The 14579-nt window shown below is 36.1% G+C and overlaps 1 protein-coding gene across 1 annotated transcript in view; it reads left to right on the top strand.

Annotated features, from left to right (window-relative positions):
* THSD7A (thrombospondin type 1 domain containing 7A) overlaps positions 1-14579 on the top strand; it is a 423961-nt gene that overhangs the window by 340504 nt on the left and 68878 nt on the right. Inside the window, exons 10-11 of the mRNA XM_057732183.1 lie at positions 4823-4955; positions 6729-6832. Of these exons, the coding sequence (XP_057588166.1) occupies positions 4823-4955; positions 6729-6832 (237 nt within the window). The remainder of the gene's footprint in view (positions 1-4822; positions 4956-6728; positions 6833-14579) is intronic.

Raw genomic sequence — 14579 nt, 5'->3', positions numbered from 1 at the left:
TGAGTGACAGGCGTGTGAAATGGGTTTAGTTGGGGTGGTCTATTGGGAAAAGGTAGGTAACTGCTGTAAATTAAAGTGCATGGTGCCACTAGGATACTAGTCTTCTCTGGAACTCCTGGGTGGTAGTGACCAAGGAGTGCAAGAATGCCAGCTCAGGAATCTGCTGTCCTGTGAGCAAGAGGTTCTGGGAGGGGTGTGGGGGGTGTGGGGGCTGTGTTTGGCCAAGCTCAGGTCATCTCCTGGTGGAGCTCAGGTCATCTCACCACCAGGAGATCAGCCCAGCCTGTTCTATTTGGCAGCTCTATGTTGAGTCTCCCAGAACAAAAGGCTTTCAGAAATCTTAAACCTAGTCACTCAGACTTAAAAAGAATAACTGTAATTGTGTCCTGAGGCAAAAAAGAAAGACTGGGGGTGACAGAGGGGGTTGCTATTGGACAACAGTGCCAAGATGCTTTGTGTGCTGGGAGAAGCCTTTTCTGTTTTGCCTGTAGACTGCTGTAACTGAGAATAAAGATACAATGGTGTTATAGAAAACTAGGCTTTTGTTGTAGGGAAACTAAAGCAGTGACATGTGGTTAGTTTTTCATTATTTGGTATGAAATGGAAATAAGGCAAGCTTCATTGAAATCACACTGACTTCTGCACACAATTAAAAAATGCTTAACAAGTTGAATGTTCAAGGATAGATAAAAGCAGAAGAAAATTAATTCAGGAATGAGGTGGTTCTTTTAAATTCAATTCTGTAGGTAAAATCTACATTTTGTAAGAGTTTTGAACTCATGAAAATGTAGAGCTAACCTCCTTTTTAAGTCACTTTAAATAGGTAAAATTACAGTATAGTATTGCAGAAAATGGAACAGAGTAGCTTAGGATTCCAGGAAGAACAAACAGAGTAATTTGAAATATTATTCGGCCCTCTCTCATTACATGTCTCAAAAAATCAATGCTGATAAACATCAGTATTGAGTAGAGAGTAGTTTAATCCTCAAACCAATGTACTTGTTAACGTTTCCAAATTTTCATAAATTTTTAAAAGTGCTTTATTAAAGATGAAAAATATTTATGCATGTAAATTATTTGTAATTCTAGTCTTAAAATATCAATACTTTTGATCAAATAATACACTTAGCTGCTCAAATTCTGTTTGCTCCTCTTTTTCTTGCTATGTTTATTGACTTGACGGCTAGAAGGGATATTGCAGAGGCATCTTTTCTACCTTGATGACCTCAAGCAGTGCTGTGTTAGAATTACCCCCCAAAGCTCTTAAAACTGCCTTTCTGTTTTGCCTCTTGCATGAAACGTTTCCCTTTCATTTTCCTATCTCTAAGCTGCTCCAGCCCGCCCTCCACCTCACTTCCAGCTTAACCCATCCTAGTTTTGTTTGCCCTTTAAATCCTTCCATCAAGGAACTTCTCCAGAGAAATTTATCTTGACTGTCTTAAGATATCTGAAAAATGCTGTAGCTGAGTGAGAGATTACATATCCTCTGAATCTCTATGGCCCATTACCACATAAATGTGTTCTGAATATATAATCCCTTGTTTCTCTACCTATCCTAGAATAGACATTGTCACTTGTAAGCACTACAGGAATATTCTGTTATTTTTCCCATGCTTATTATTTCCAATGAACAAAGTGTTACATTATTTTTTATTAATACTAAAGAACAGACTTAGTACCCATGTGCATAATACTCTAAGGAAATGGATATAAAGGAAAAGAAGATGCTAATTTATAATCCAGTTGAGAAGTGAAATGTGTTTGCTCATTCAGCAAATGTGTTAAGACTTTACTCTGCGTGACCATTGCTCTAGGTGCTAAAATACAAAGATAAATGGAAACTACCCCACTTCATACAATAAATTGGGTGTAAATACATGCAGGCAACTATAAAGACTGTAGAATTCCACATTTGCCAGCTCAAAGTAGTAGATAGGAGCCTTCCATTTTTATTAATTTATTTCTTTAACATGCGCTGTAGCTCTCCCTTTGTCTGCACTCTGATCTGAGGCCTCTGTAACTGGCTGGGCTCTACAGTGCTATTTCTTTGAGTGTACAAGTAATTTGCTAACTGAGATCTGAGAAGTTAGCAAACCTCCCCGTGGATAGAAACATGGATGTCATGACACTTCCTATGTAACCCCATTAAACTTTCTCTCTGGGTGTTATGGCTTTGGAAAGTTCCACTTCAATCCGGTCACAATCTCTATCCTGTAGGCTGCCCAAGGTTAAGGTATTTGAACTTTTCTATAAGAACAAATGGATTCCCACTGTGGAATCAGTTATGGAAGTGAAAAGGGTTATCATAGTCTTGTATATCGAGTACAAACTCGTGGAGATTGTGATGAGAAGGCACTAGAATATTTCAGAATTTTACATTAGGTGACTTTTTGCTTTCAAGTCAGTAAACAAAGTAGAATTGAAACACTAACATGTGATTGCTGCTCCCCAAATCTGAACAGCCCTGGGTGTATACCAGGCAATATTTAGGTAGTTAATGACCAGGAGCTTCAGTCTGTATGCTGCCACTGATTCTGATCTCATTGTCCCCTCCAGTCTCCAGATCCCTTGGCCTCAATTCTATGTGTGTTTTTTATCTGCAGGTTAAAAGGGGTTGGAGAGTTACTGACTCTTAAGAATTTCGACCACCTGGGAAACAAAGACCTGCTCCTCTGTGCACTTTCCCTCTTTTCCCTGTTAAAAAATGAACGCACACCTCCCTTCTTCCCCCAGGGCTAAACAAATGATAAGAATGCTTATTTAATTCATGCAGTCTTTTAAAAAGATTAGAGATCATAAATATATAACAAAAGGAGATAGATAATAGTATAAAAAATAGTAGTATAAAAATAGCAAGGAGTCAGGTGGTAAATAGGGTAAAGCAAGGGGAGAAGAAGAGAAAAATTATAAAGTCAAAGTTAAGGTAAGCTCCTGCAATTGAGAAGAAAATTAGCTCTGAGATTCTGGTGAACAAAGCAAAACACAGAAGAACAGTGGATTATTAACGGATTGTCAAGGGAATCGAAATTTTTCCTGGCTCCAAATTATTAGAGGAATTTATCACATGGACCTTAAAACAGGGATCATTGAACAATATGGATGGAGGTAGCATTTGCCAATTTTATTAAAAGTCCTATTAGCATATCTTAGATCTTTCTTAGATAAATTGTACTTAATATGTAAAAGTTGCAGCTGGCGTTCAAACTACTATTTCTACAATTTTTAAAAGTCTATGACAATATTTTCAAATACTTTTAACTTTCTGCTACCCACAACCTCCACCCCCTAGTTCCCTGCTTCATTACCTGTAGTATTCCAACTATTCACTAAAATAGTTAATATAGTCATTAATAGTACAGGTTTTCCCCACTATAGGAATAATCCTACAAAGTTACATGCAAATCCTAGAATCTTAAATTGAGACATACATGGTCAGTTATTCCAGTAGATCTCAAACCTGGCTATTTATCACTGTTTCCTGGCAAGCTTTATAAAAATCAGATTCCCACATCTACAGATTCCCACATCCAGCTCCCAAAGATTCTTATTTAGTAGTTCTTGGCACATGCTTAGAAATCTGTTTTTGGGTTCTTGTTTTTATTTTTTCAAAGAAATTCTCCTATGTAGTCAGACGTTTAGGAATCACTAATATGATCCTTTCTCCTATTTAATACAGAAATCTTCAATTCACATTGCTAGAAGTTGGTGGCTAGAGTTTGAGGAATGACTTCATGTGAAAGGATGTTCCATTACTGGAAACTTCTAATTGTCAAAACATATTTTTCTACAGGCACAATGACTTTAAGAATGTTTCATTTTAGTTCTGATTAAACTTTCATTGTTAGGGACTGCTAACCCTTCTAACTTTCTCTGTCTCTGTAGTCTAAGTATCAAATATTTAATTATCTTGTGAAAAAATGTAAATGCATCTGAGGAACTCTATTAAAGTAATTCTTTAGGGAATTCTTTTGTAAGCAAATTCATGACATATGGCTATACAAAGTCTATATATTGTGAGTTGGTAAGTTGGGATGTATTTATTAAAGTTGTCAAGTCTTATATATCATCTTTCTCATACTAAAAAATTCTGAACATCTTTATATCAGCAGTACTGTCAATTTGATATCTTCATTGAAGGTAAATCTTAATTATTTCCATTGTTTTTTAACATAATTTGGAGTAATTTACTTACAGTAATTATTGCTAGTTTGAATGCTACTGTAAAAATTCTGCCTTTAGGAAACCACTTTCATTTCAGTACTTACAGCTTCGATGTTTAGAATGTGACCTGAATTAAAGATCTTATACTGTTTAACATGAATAATAAATGACTAGAATAATTTACAAGTTATACATTTCAAATTAAGTGAATAACAAAGAAATAGAATTTCATATTAAAACATTGAATATATTTTCCTAAGAAAGATTCATTAGATGTGTATGAGTCCCATGTGGTAAATAGGGCTATATGAAGTGGCATGAAAATAAACTTAAGGTAGAGAAAAACAAATTAATTAGATCTGTCATATTTCTCAAGGGGAAAGAAGCACACAAAAGAGCAGTCACTTTGTAACTGAACATAAGGCAGACTAGCTGACTGTAGAATTGTTTTCTCCATTCTTCACATTTTTAAATATATATTGACTGATTTTCAGTGTAAGCAGCCTTCAGGAGATTTTAGGAAATGACTAGATGAGGCCTCTCAATCAGGAATGTCAAAGTACCTGTGGCTGGAAGCTATGTAATTTCTTCACACAGGCTGGTATTTGGAGATTCTTTTATCAGTGCAGAGAACAGAGGTTAAAAAGCTGCCTCATTCCAGGGGATTCCCGAATCATGAAGCAGACTCGGCACCGGGTCATCATTCAGCTGCCAGCCAACGGAGGCAAGGACTGCACAGATCCTCTCTATGAAGAGAAGGCCTGCGAGGCCCCTCAAGTGTGCCAAAGCTACAGGTAACGGAGCGAAGGAAAACCCTTCTGAGTGATGCACTAAGCAAAATACTTTAGGTTCATGGTCTTTCCAACAATGAAAACAGGAAGCCAACACTGCCTTCAGACTCAGTGGAGTTAAGGATGTTTATGACTGTGGGTACCATCTCTTGCCTCTTTTAAAAAGCTGTTTTGCTATTGAAATCATCTCCAGGGACACAAATACTTGTGTAAACTTCCAAGCTGTACTATTAGCTTTAGGAGCTTGAGGACATTTCTTATATTGATATAAACTACAGAAAATGCAGAGAAGTGATTAATAATTATGAAACATATCCTTTTGGAAGCAATTCTCTTTCACTTACAGGAGTAGCCTAAGCATTCCTCCCCTGGGTCCAAAGAGCGCCTGCTCCTCATAAATGCTGGTATTCTGGCTCATGAAATGACATCTTTATCTCAGTGATGTTAGTAGGATGTCTGTTCTGTTCATTTGTGGCCACCTCAAGGAAAATTAAGATTATTGAAGCTATATATCTTCATCTTTTTTTTTAATTATTGATTGATTGATTGATTGGCTGTGTTGGGTCTTTGTTGCTGCACGCAGGCTTTCTGTAGTTGAGAGCGGGGACTACTCTTCGTTGTTGCGGTGCACGGGCTTCTCATTGTGGAGGCTTTTCTTGTTGCAGAGCACAGGCTCTAGGTGTGAGGGCTTCAGTAGTTGTGGCTTGCAGCCTTCAGTAGTTGTGGTGCACGGGCTTAGTTGCTCCACAGCATGAGGAATCTTCCCGGACCAGAGCTTAAACCTGTGTCCCCTGCATTAGCAGGCAGATTCTAAACCTGTGTGCCACCAGTGAAGCCCCATATATCACTGTCTTGATAATTATTAGAGAAAAATTTTTTCATAACTATTAAAAAAGTATCTAACTGAAACTTGATGTGGTGAATAATTGCAGTCCTGACAATTAATGAAATATTATGATGTCAATTGATGGAATGTGTGATCACAAAATAATAATTTAAGATGAAATTGATGGCAAATTTGTCATCTTAATTTATCTGTGTTTAATTCTGAGATGACAAACAGTATAATTTCATGCTTCCATGATGATCATTAACTGTTAGCCCAAACTTATTTACCTTGGGGATGTGTTTTTGTGAAGTGTATTATAAATTGCAGCTTCTGAGTTACCCCTACAATGCCAATGAAAAGAGCACTACACAAAAGGCTCATGACTTGAATGCAGTTTTATAACTTGAATGTAAAATAAATATACCTTTTTAAAATGGAACACATCACTTCTGGTACTATCTGATACATCTGCTGGCAGTCCTAATCATTAAAAAGGCTAAATGTAGGACTTCCCTGGCGGTCCAGTGGTTAAGACCCTGCACTTCCACTGCACGGGGCACAGGTTTGATCCCTGGTTGGGAAACTAAGACCCCACATGCCATACAGCACACCCTAAAAAAAATAAAAAATAAATAAATAAAAATTTTAAAAAATGAAAAGACTAAATGCTATCAGTAGAGTCCATTCCTTTCGAACTTGACCGTGATGGACTCTTGTCTCTACTGCCGTAGAAAGTACTTTAATATTTAGTGCTGCTTTTTATAATTCCTTGATGAAGTCCTAAATTAAATTTAGATAGGACTGAACATAAATTCCTTACTAAATGTATTGCATAAGTTAATTCCTTTTTTGCAGTGGTCAGAGTCATGGTTCCTTGGCATTGCATCTATATGATTTCCCTGGCAGGTTTGCTTCTTCTCTATGAGGCTTCTGTTCTTTCTGTGTAGGTGGAAGACTCACAAATGGCGCAGGTGCCAGTTGGTCCCTTGGAGTGTGCAACAGGACAGCCCTGGAGCGCAGGAGGGCTGTGGGCCCGGACGGCAGGCAAGAGGTAGGAGGTCCATTTCACAGTTGATTTGCTTTGTATTTCCCCAACATCATTAACCACTAGCTTGAAGAGTTTGTCACTTTGATGCCATGCTAGGCAAACAGAGCAGAGCAGAGGAGAATCTGCTACCACCCATTTCACCTTTCACCAGAACATGGAAACGTGTCTTTTTAAATTGTGTCCTTTGTTCTTTGACATTAGTTCATAACTCCTCTGTCTGAACTTTCCCCTCATTCATATTTAGAAGATGCTCAGACCAAGCTCTTGAAAGGGTTATGACATAGATTGTACACTGCAGCCTGTTTTTGTTGTTGTTCTTGTCATTAGTTTGTGGCTCATGGTATTCCATAACACTTTACTTGTTACCTTAGCAATCAAGAAGATCTTTACATCCTTGCCATTTGCATTATATATGTGCATGCATATAATGTAATATAATTGGTTAACTTTCCCAGAAATTCTCAGCAGCAATATCCTTGTCATTGTCGTGGCTGCCTCCAGGTCTGTTCATATTTAGTACAGATTTTTAAATGGCAGGTTTATGTCCTCGAAACCTGCCATATGTGGACTGCAATCTGTCGACGTTACTAGATAACATGGTATCTTGCAGAAATGAGTGATGGAAATGTTTCCAACCTGCCATGATTATTTACTAGGTATTATGGATAATACTGACATTCCAAGCTTTGGAACATGTTATTTATACATGTAGCAAATTCAGTCTGTAAAGAGTACATGATTCTTTTTACTCATGTTGACTTTTAGCATGCAGTTCCTGCTACATATTTAAAATTTAGCTAAATATGTAATTGAATACACAGCCACCTTTTTTTAATTCATAAAAACATGTTTTGCACCCTCATTTGTAGTTATGTATTTGATGATGTTCCATAAGTCTGAACATACAGAATTGGATTCCAGTTTTTGCTGACCTGATCCCGGACCCCTTTTCTTTACAGTGAAAAGATTGCTTTTTTTAAATTTGCAAAAAATAGCTTCTCTTTTTGGTAAAAATCTTCTATTTTATACTCCCTTGGGAAATCTTCATTTGAAACATAACATTTAGTTTACAGTTAATATTAACTATCTAGTGATTTTTAGGATTTTATTTTATATGCTTATTTTTCCTTATATATCCTCCACCATCAGCATCTGCTAAAAAATAACTGTCTCCCTTTACAGTTATAGAGACTCAGGTATTTAGAATTGAATTTCATTCTCCCCATTTCAAACCATTTATGGAGAAACTGAGTGATAGAAGACTTTCTTGTCATGCCCTCCTAATTCCTCCTTGAATCAAGCATACAATGGCATACAATTTGGACCCTACACAGAGTTTATAATGAAAACAGGCATGAGTTTGGGAATCAAGAAACGTAAGTTTTAGTCCCAGTTCTTCCACTAATACAATGTGAGTTTTATTCATCCCTTCACCTTTTCTGGGTCTCAGTTTATTTAGATGGGGAAAAAAAAGAAAACAGGGCTGGACCAAAAGATCTTTTAGGATTATTCCAATTTTCATATTCTACAAACTATGATATGCACAGATAATATCTAGGGATCCAAGTGTGATGTGAAGTTAGGTAAAACAGATGAAAACCATATTTCTGTAGAATACCACTGGAGGAAATCTAAGATGTGGTAGAAGCTGCACAAGTGTGAAATAGCATTAGTTTCAAACTCTGTTACTTAGCTGCACGACCTTGGTTTACTCATTTCTTCCCTCTGAGGCTGAGAACATAATGATCCTTACAGTGCTTTGCACATATTAAATCTTTATTAAATGTTAATTCCTTCCCCCTTCCTGTTAAATCATGGCCTCAATGAATATGTGCATAGATCATTATAGGCATTAAAGCAACATTATTAACACGAGTCTTTTGTTTTTTTGACACAATCTGTATAAAAACATTTCTTTCTGCGATTACCTGTGATCTTTTCATTTCCAAATCTGAAAACCTTTACTTACACCTCATCCTAGGTGACTACTTTGTATCTACCCACCCCCACTGCAACAGCGGTCTTCAGCTTCCTCAACTCCCCTTTATTCTGCCTTTTTGATGGTTCCTGGTGCGTCTTCCTCTACCTGTACCTAGCTAATGCTTCCTCATCTTACCGTATATGTCAGACTGCTTTTTCTATCTCAGCAATCTTATAAGATATCTGGGAAGAGACAGTTGCATTATAACAAGTAATGTCTTCATAAGTACACTCAGAAGAACTCCTTTAACTTCTATATGAAGATAATCTTTTTCTTTGTTACCTTGATAAAGATTTGTTTTTCTTATAGCTTATATTTCTACAGAGACATGAAATGGAAAGAATTAAGGGTGTGGAAATGTCTTTTACTAAAGGCAAAAAGGCAAAAAGTTCTTTTTTTGATAGTCATGGCTGTTTTCAGAACACTGCATAATTGACTTGTCAGACGCTTGCTATTTCCATCTTTGCCCTTATCCAGTCAGAGACTTTACAAATTCCAAGTTGTCCTGTTTTTTAATAATTAAAATAATTGTGCAGTAAGGACTAATATCAGTCAGCAAAGACCATGGAGAAGCTGCCCCATTCCTCTCTAATACTTCAGACCTTCCAATTCCAGTCGCTCGTGTAACTACGGTTGCATTCAGAAGACGGTGTAGAAAGAGCTATGAGTATCAGCAAGGGATGAAGATGTTCAACCCAGGGAACTTAATTTGTTTAGGGAAAGGAGATCACTGGTAACGTCACCCAACGTGTAGGAATTAAAGACTGAAACCAATCCATTGCAAAAGCAGTTATTTGAAGCTAAAGAGCTTAAGGTAGATCTAAAGGGTGAGCTGGGACTTGACTTGTACAATAATATTAGAATAAGTAAAAAAGAATACAAAATAAGAGCAATTCTATAAGTTAAGCATTTGCGCTAAGACAAACAGAAACATTAAATGTGTTCACAGAAAACTGGGTAGACTGAAGCTCTGAAGATGTGAGCTGGAGCCTGGGGTAATTTTGTAGAAGGCCGTAAATGTCAGGATCCGTATTTTAGACCGTGTTCAATAAGTGGTAGGAGCAAGGACCTGATGAAAGCAGTGTTTTATCTGTCAGCGTGTACAGAATAAGTTAGAAAGATAAGACGCATGGGTCTGGATGCCAGCTGGGACGCTGTTGTAGCAATGCAAGGTTGAAGTAGTAAGGGCTCAGACTGGAACCACTGTAGTCGGAACGGGTAAAAATAAATGGATTTTCAACATACAATAGAGGAAAATAACTTTAGCACTTACTAGCAGACAATAGCAGCAGAGATGGACCTAAGTAAGTAAAAAAGATCATACAATTTTTAACTCCAATATTTTCAGCTTATATAACATAAGGAATTATTTTTTTAAAGAGGGTTAACAAATACTCTGTGTGAATCTTCTCTTATAACTGGAAATCTTAAGAAATCTCAAAACAGATCAAATTTAGCTTTTGAATTGAGAGGGGCTATAGTCGTAAAACACTGCATTTCAAGGCTCAGAAAGAACAGGATTTTTACCTTGTCCTTCATTCTTATGTGGACTACATTTTAAAATGGTAATTCAGATTTCTTAAGTTAAATAAAAATATCATATGAACCAAAAAAGGAGTTAATTTACTAAGTATGCATAGAAAACAAATAATGTGTGTCTCATATACTATGCCTTACTCAGCGGAACACTTACAAGGTCACCTCTTATGATTCGTTTTCTCTAAAATAAAACTCTAAATTTACCAGCTTCTAGCAAGCTGTCCGCGTTGTCCTTCTATTGAGTCACCTGCACCTACTTTTAGCCACCTGTTAACAAAAAGTGCCCATTGTAGACATACTTTCATTTTTACTCTTAATACTATTAATAGCATAATTGTTCCAATTGTAGGAACTGTCCATGGTGATGCATTTCAGAGGAGCTGAGGGGCAGTTACGTTCCCAGAGTCCCTTTAATGAGTCTCTAATGGTAGCTGCTCACCATCTCAGCACTGGCACTCACTGTAAAGCAAAGCAGTGAGAATCAGTCTTACCCACAAATGAGTTAGAATAACACAGGCATAAAAAGATAGGAAGATTCTACTCCAGTCAAGTAAATGCATTCTTGACCAAGTCTACATTCTGTGTATTTCAAAACTATGTGAAAGTGCTTTCTGTGGAAATGCTTTACATTAGAGCACAATAGGAAGTCAGAAATAGTAAAGAATTTTAGCAAGTCTTTGAATGTTGAGAATGGTGTATTCCGGGAAATTTTATCTAATGGTATAAGAACTAAAAAGAGAGAGGAAAAAGAAATATTTTAAGACAGAATTAACAGGGTTTTGCATTTTTAAAACAAATCATTCTTAAATCTCACAGGGAAGTTTTAGAGGGCTTTTGAAATAGGCTTATTTCCTATAATATTGTCAATGAAAGAAATGCAAATAAAATGAAATTATGTCCACAATCTATTTAATTTTTAAGTGTATAAACAGTTTATGTTCACTTCATGCTATTCAAGTCACTTGTGTATAAACTTTTAATGGAACTGTAACCTCTACTGTCTATTCTCTCTGCTCGCATTTGTACAATTCAGATGGCATTTAGAGGGTTAAGTTATCGATTGGTCAGTGACTATATCGTTGAAACATAGCCATACTAGCTATAGCTAGAGTTATCATTATATTTGCATTCAAAATAAAGGAGATGGCTCATATTAATGACAATTTTGGACAATTTACTTATTTTTTCTCTATGACTGCCCTAAAGAACAATGTCAATTACTACTACCTAAAAGGTATATATATTTTTTTCCAGTGTTTATTACTTTATGACATATTTGTACCAGGAATATGATGCAAAAACATCATAGATTAGATGCTGGGATTTCATAAAGATAACTTCAAATTTACTCTTGCTCAATCTCTACGTTGATCTTGATGCTAGCTCCTGCCAAGTGTACTTTCTATAAATTAGATGGAAATAGAGTTAATAATCCGCAGGGTCAACCCTGCCTATCCTAATCCCCCATCCCCTCTGTATCCTTGGCTGCCAAGCCCTGTCCACTGTAATGTTGACCCGTCACTAAGATCTGACATCAGTCTCTTCATGTGGAAGCCAGTATGATTCAGATGTACTCTCAAATCCAGACCACAGAAAAAGAAAAAAACTTTAATTGTATGCCTCACATGGCAGAGACCCTCCTGGTCCTTGGAGTCCTCACCCGGCATCACTTATTTGTTAAAAAGGTTATTAAAGGAAAGTCTAGGAGTAAAAAAGAAAGTTCTAATTTTCCCTCCACCAAAATCAAATTTAAATGAATTTGTAGAATGTGAGATATAAGTATTTAACTACAATTTATGCTGTTAATTTTTGTGAGCAAATATGCTTAAATCTTATGCTTGAATTCAGTGGCTTAAATTATATTGACACGTCTTGCATCACTCTTTTGCTTAAATTCTGGTCCACTTTGTTCTTTTTAAAAGATTATATGTTAGAGGCATTACTGAAGTTAGGCCCACAATATTTGGGCCAATTTATCTCAGTAACTCACATTAATCTGTTAATTTTCAGAGATTGTTATATAATGGAAATGAAAATAATGGAAGTAGAAAAAGAACTAGGTGAAAAAAAGCCAAAGAGCTTTCTTTAAAGAAATTTTGCACAGACCTGATTTTTAAACTCTTCTTTGGGCTAATATACGTATTAATTACCACACATTTTTGTAATCTTCATTTATATAAGCTGTTATTTAAAACTTCTAAAATTATTTCTACTTTTAAATGGTTTCCTCTAATTTTCTGTGAATTTAGCATACTAGTTGATTTGGGGGTTTTGATTTTCTTTTATATCTCTATGAGAGTCCTGTCATAAAATGATGATTAGCATTTGCTATTTTTTAAATAGCTGATAAAATAAGCTTGACACCGGGATGTCTTTGTGATGGTTCCTCAATGCCCTGTTCCTTGTAATGCAGTTTAACTAACCCTTCCCAGATCCCAGTCAAGGATCTATCTGGCCTTGGTCTGAGCTACTCCACAGGGAGCTGATTATTGTTTCCTAGTAAGTCTGCATACAAGGACTTTTGCATATATTATGAGTGTCAATAAGATCAGGGATCATTGATAACTATTTAGGATCAATAAAAAAGAAAAGTGCGTTTCTTTCCCTTCTGCCAGAGTTACATTCACAAATTGTAATTAGGAGGTATAATTTGGCAAACTTGTCAGTGAAAAGCTCTTCCACACAGAGAAAGACCAGGATCATTAAATCCACCTAGTAAACAACTGGAGCCCTCTTGCATTATTTATAGGTTTGGTCTTATTTCTAAGCACAATTAGGTCTCTTGGTAAATACCTCCCACTCACATTAAGCTTTTTCTTTCTTATTTCTACATGATTTATTCTCACTATTGTCATTTTTTCCTAACACCATAGGAAAAAAAAATCACTCGTCTAATCGCTCTGTCAGCTGAACATACTCTGTCTCCAGTGCTACCAGACGCTGTTGCTGTGGGATAAACCGTGTTAATATGGCTCAGTTTAATAAATAAGGTCTCAGAGCTCCTTGAACTCTTTTTACATATAATCCAACAGCTTTCACTGTACTCAGGCATTGATCTTTTTCTGTTTCCTGCAATGAACTTCTATGTGCACATTTTAGATCTAGTCATTTATTTCACTCTGATTATTCAAACACAATGACAACATGGTCATACATGCTGAAGGGTAATCCACAGACCAATAGAACTCCTTCTTTTTGTGCATCCTGAATAATAAGGGCATTTCATTCCTCTTCAAGAAAATGAAGATGAGCAACTCCATTCTGAATTCTATTAGATTTACTTCAGAGCTGCATCGATAGCCTTCCATTTACATACTCATATATGCATAATGCCGATATCCATGTCCTTTTAGCTCAAACCAATGTTATCTATTCCCTTTCATTTCAGGAAGCTTTATTATTCTCCTCTTTAAAACATAGCTCAAAATTCAACTTACATGAAAACATTCTGGAATTAACTCTACTTATTCTACTTATTAGTCTTTTTTATTTAAATTTATGGGAAGTTTCAAAGACGCGTGAAAGTAGAGAGACTGCTGCAATGAATACTGGTCGTGTAATCCCCACTCACACAGCTTCAACAGATTTTAACATGCTGTCACTCATGGTCATCTGCCACTCCTCACACACTTAAAGAGATTTTGCTAGAGTACTGTAAAGCAACTCCCAGATAAGACATATATCATCCACAAATACCTAATTTTTTAAACATAGCAAGAGTATTATTATAACACTAAACAAAATTCAGAGTAATTCATATCATGTTTAATATTCTAATATTCATACCATGTCTAATATTCATACCACATTTAATTTTCCCCCATTGTCTCAAAAATGTCGGTTTAAAATCAGTTTATTCAAATCAGGGTTCATATATGTCTCCACGTTGCATTTGTTGAGAATATTTCTTCAGTCACGTTTAATCTAACAATTTGAGCTCCCTTCTCCAGAGCATTTATTTGTTGAAGAAACTGGCTTTCTTACTTATCTTTCCAACATTTCCTCAGTATTGATGGACTGAGTTTGCCTAGCTTAATTTATAAGTAACCCACAAGGTGGTCACATGAATGTCTCCTAAGCTTTCAGCCTGCTGGAAGCAGCCTGTCCATGACACTTAAGTTAAAACTTCTGTGCTGCATGTAAATAAGATAAAATTATAAATACAATAGATGGATATAATCAGCATAGAAGGATGGAATTTTACTTTAAAATAATTATTTTGATGTATGC

This window comes from Hippopotamus amphibius, chromosome 4, assembly GCF_030028045.1.
Source record: "Hippopotamus amphibius kiboko isolate mHipAmp2 chromosome 4, mHipAmp2.hap2, whole genome shotgun sequence".
In the NCBI taxonomy this organism is placed as follows: domain Eukaryota; kingdom Metazoa; phylum Chordata; class Mammalia; order Artiodactyla; family Hippopotamidae; genus Hippopotamus; species Hippopotamus amphibius.
Note: the sequence above shows the minus strand (reverse complement) of the source record. Positions and strands in the feature narration are given on the sequence as shown.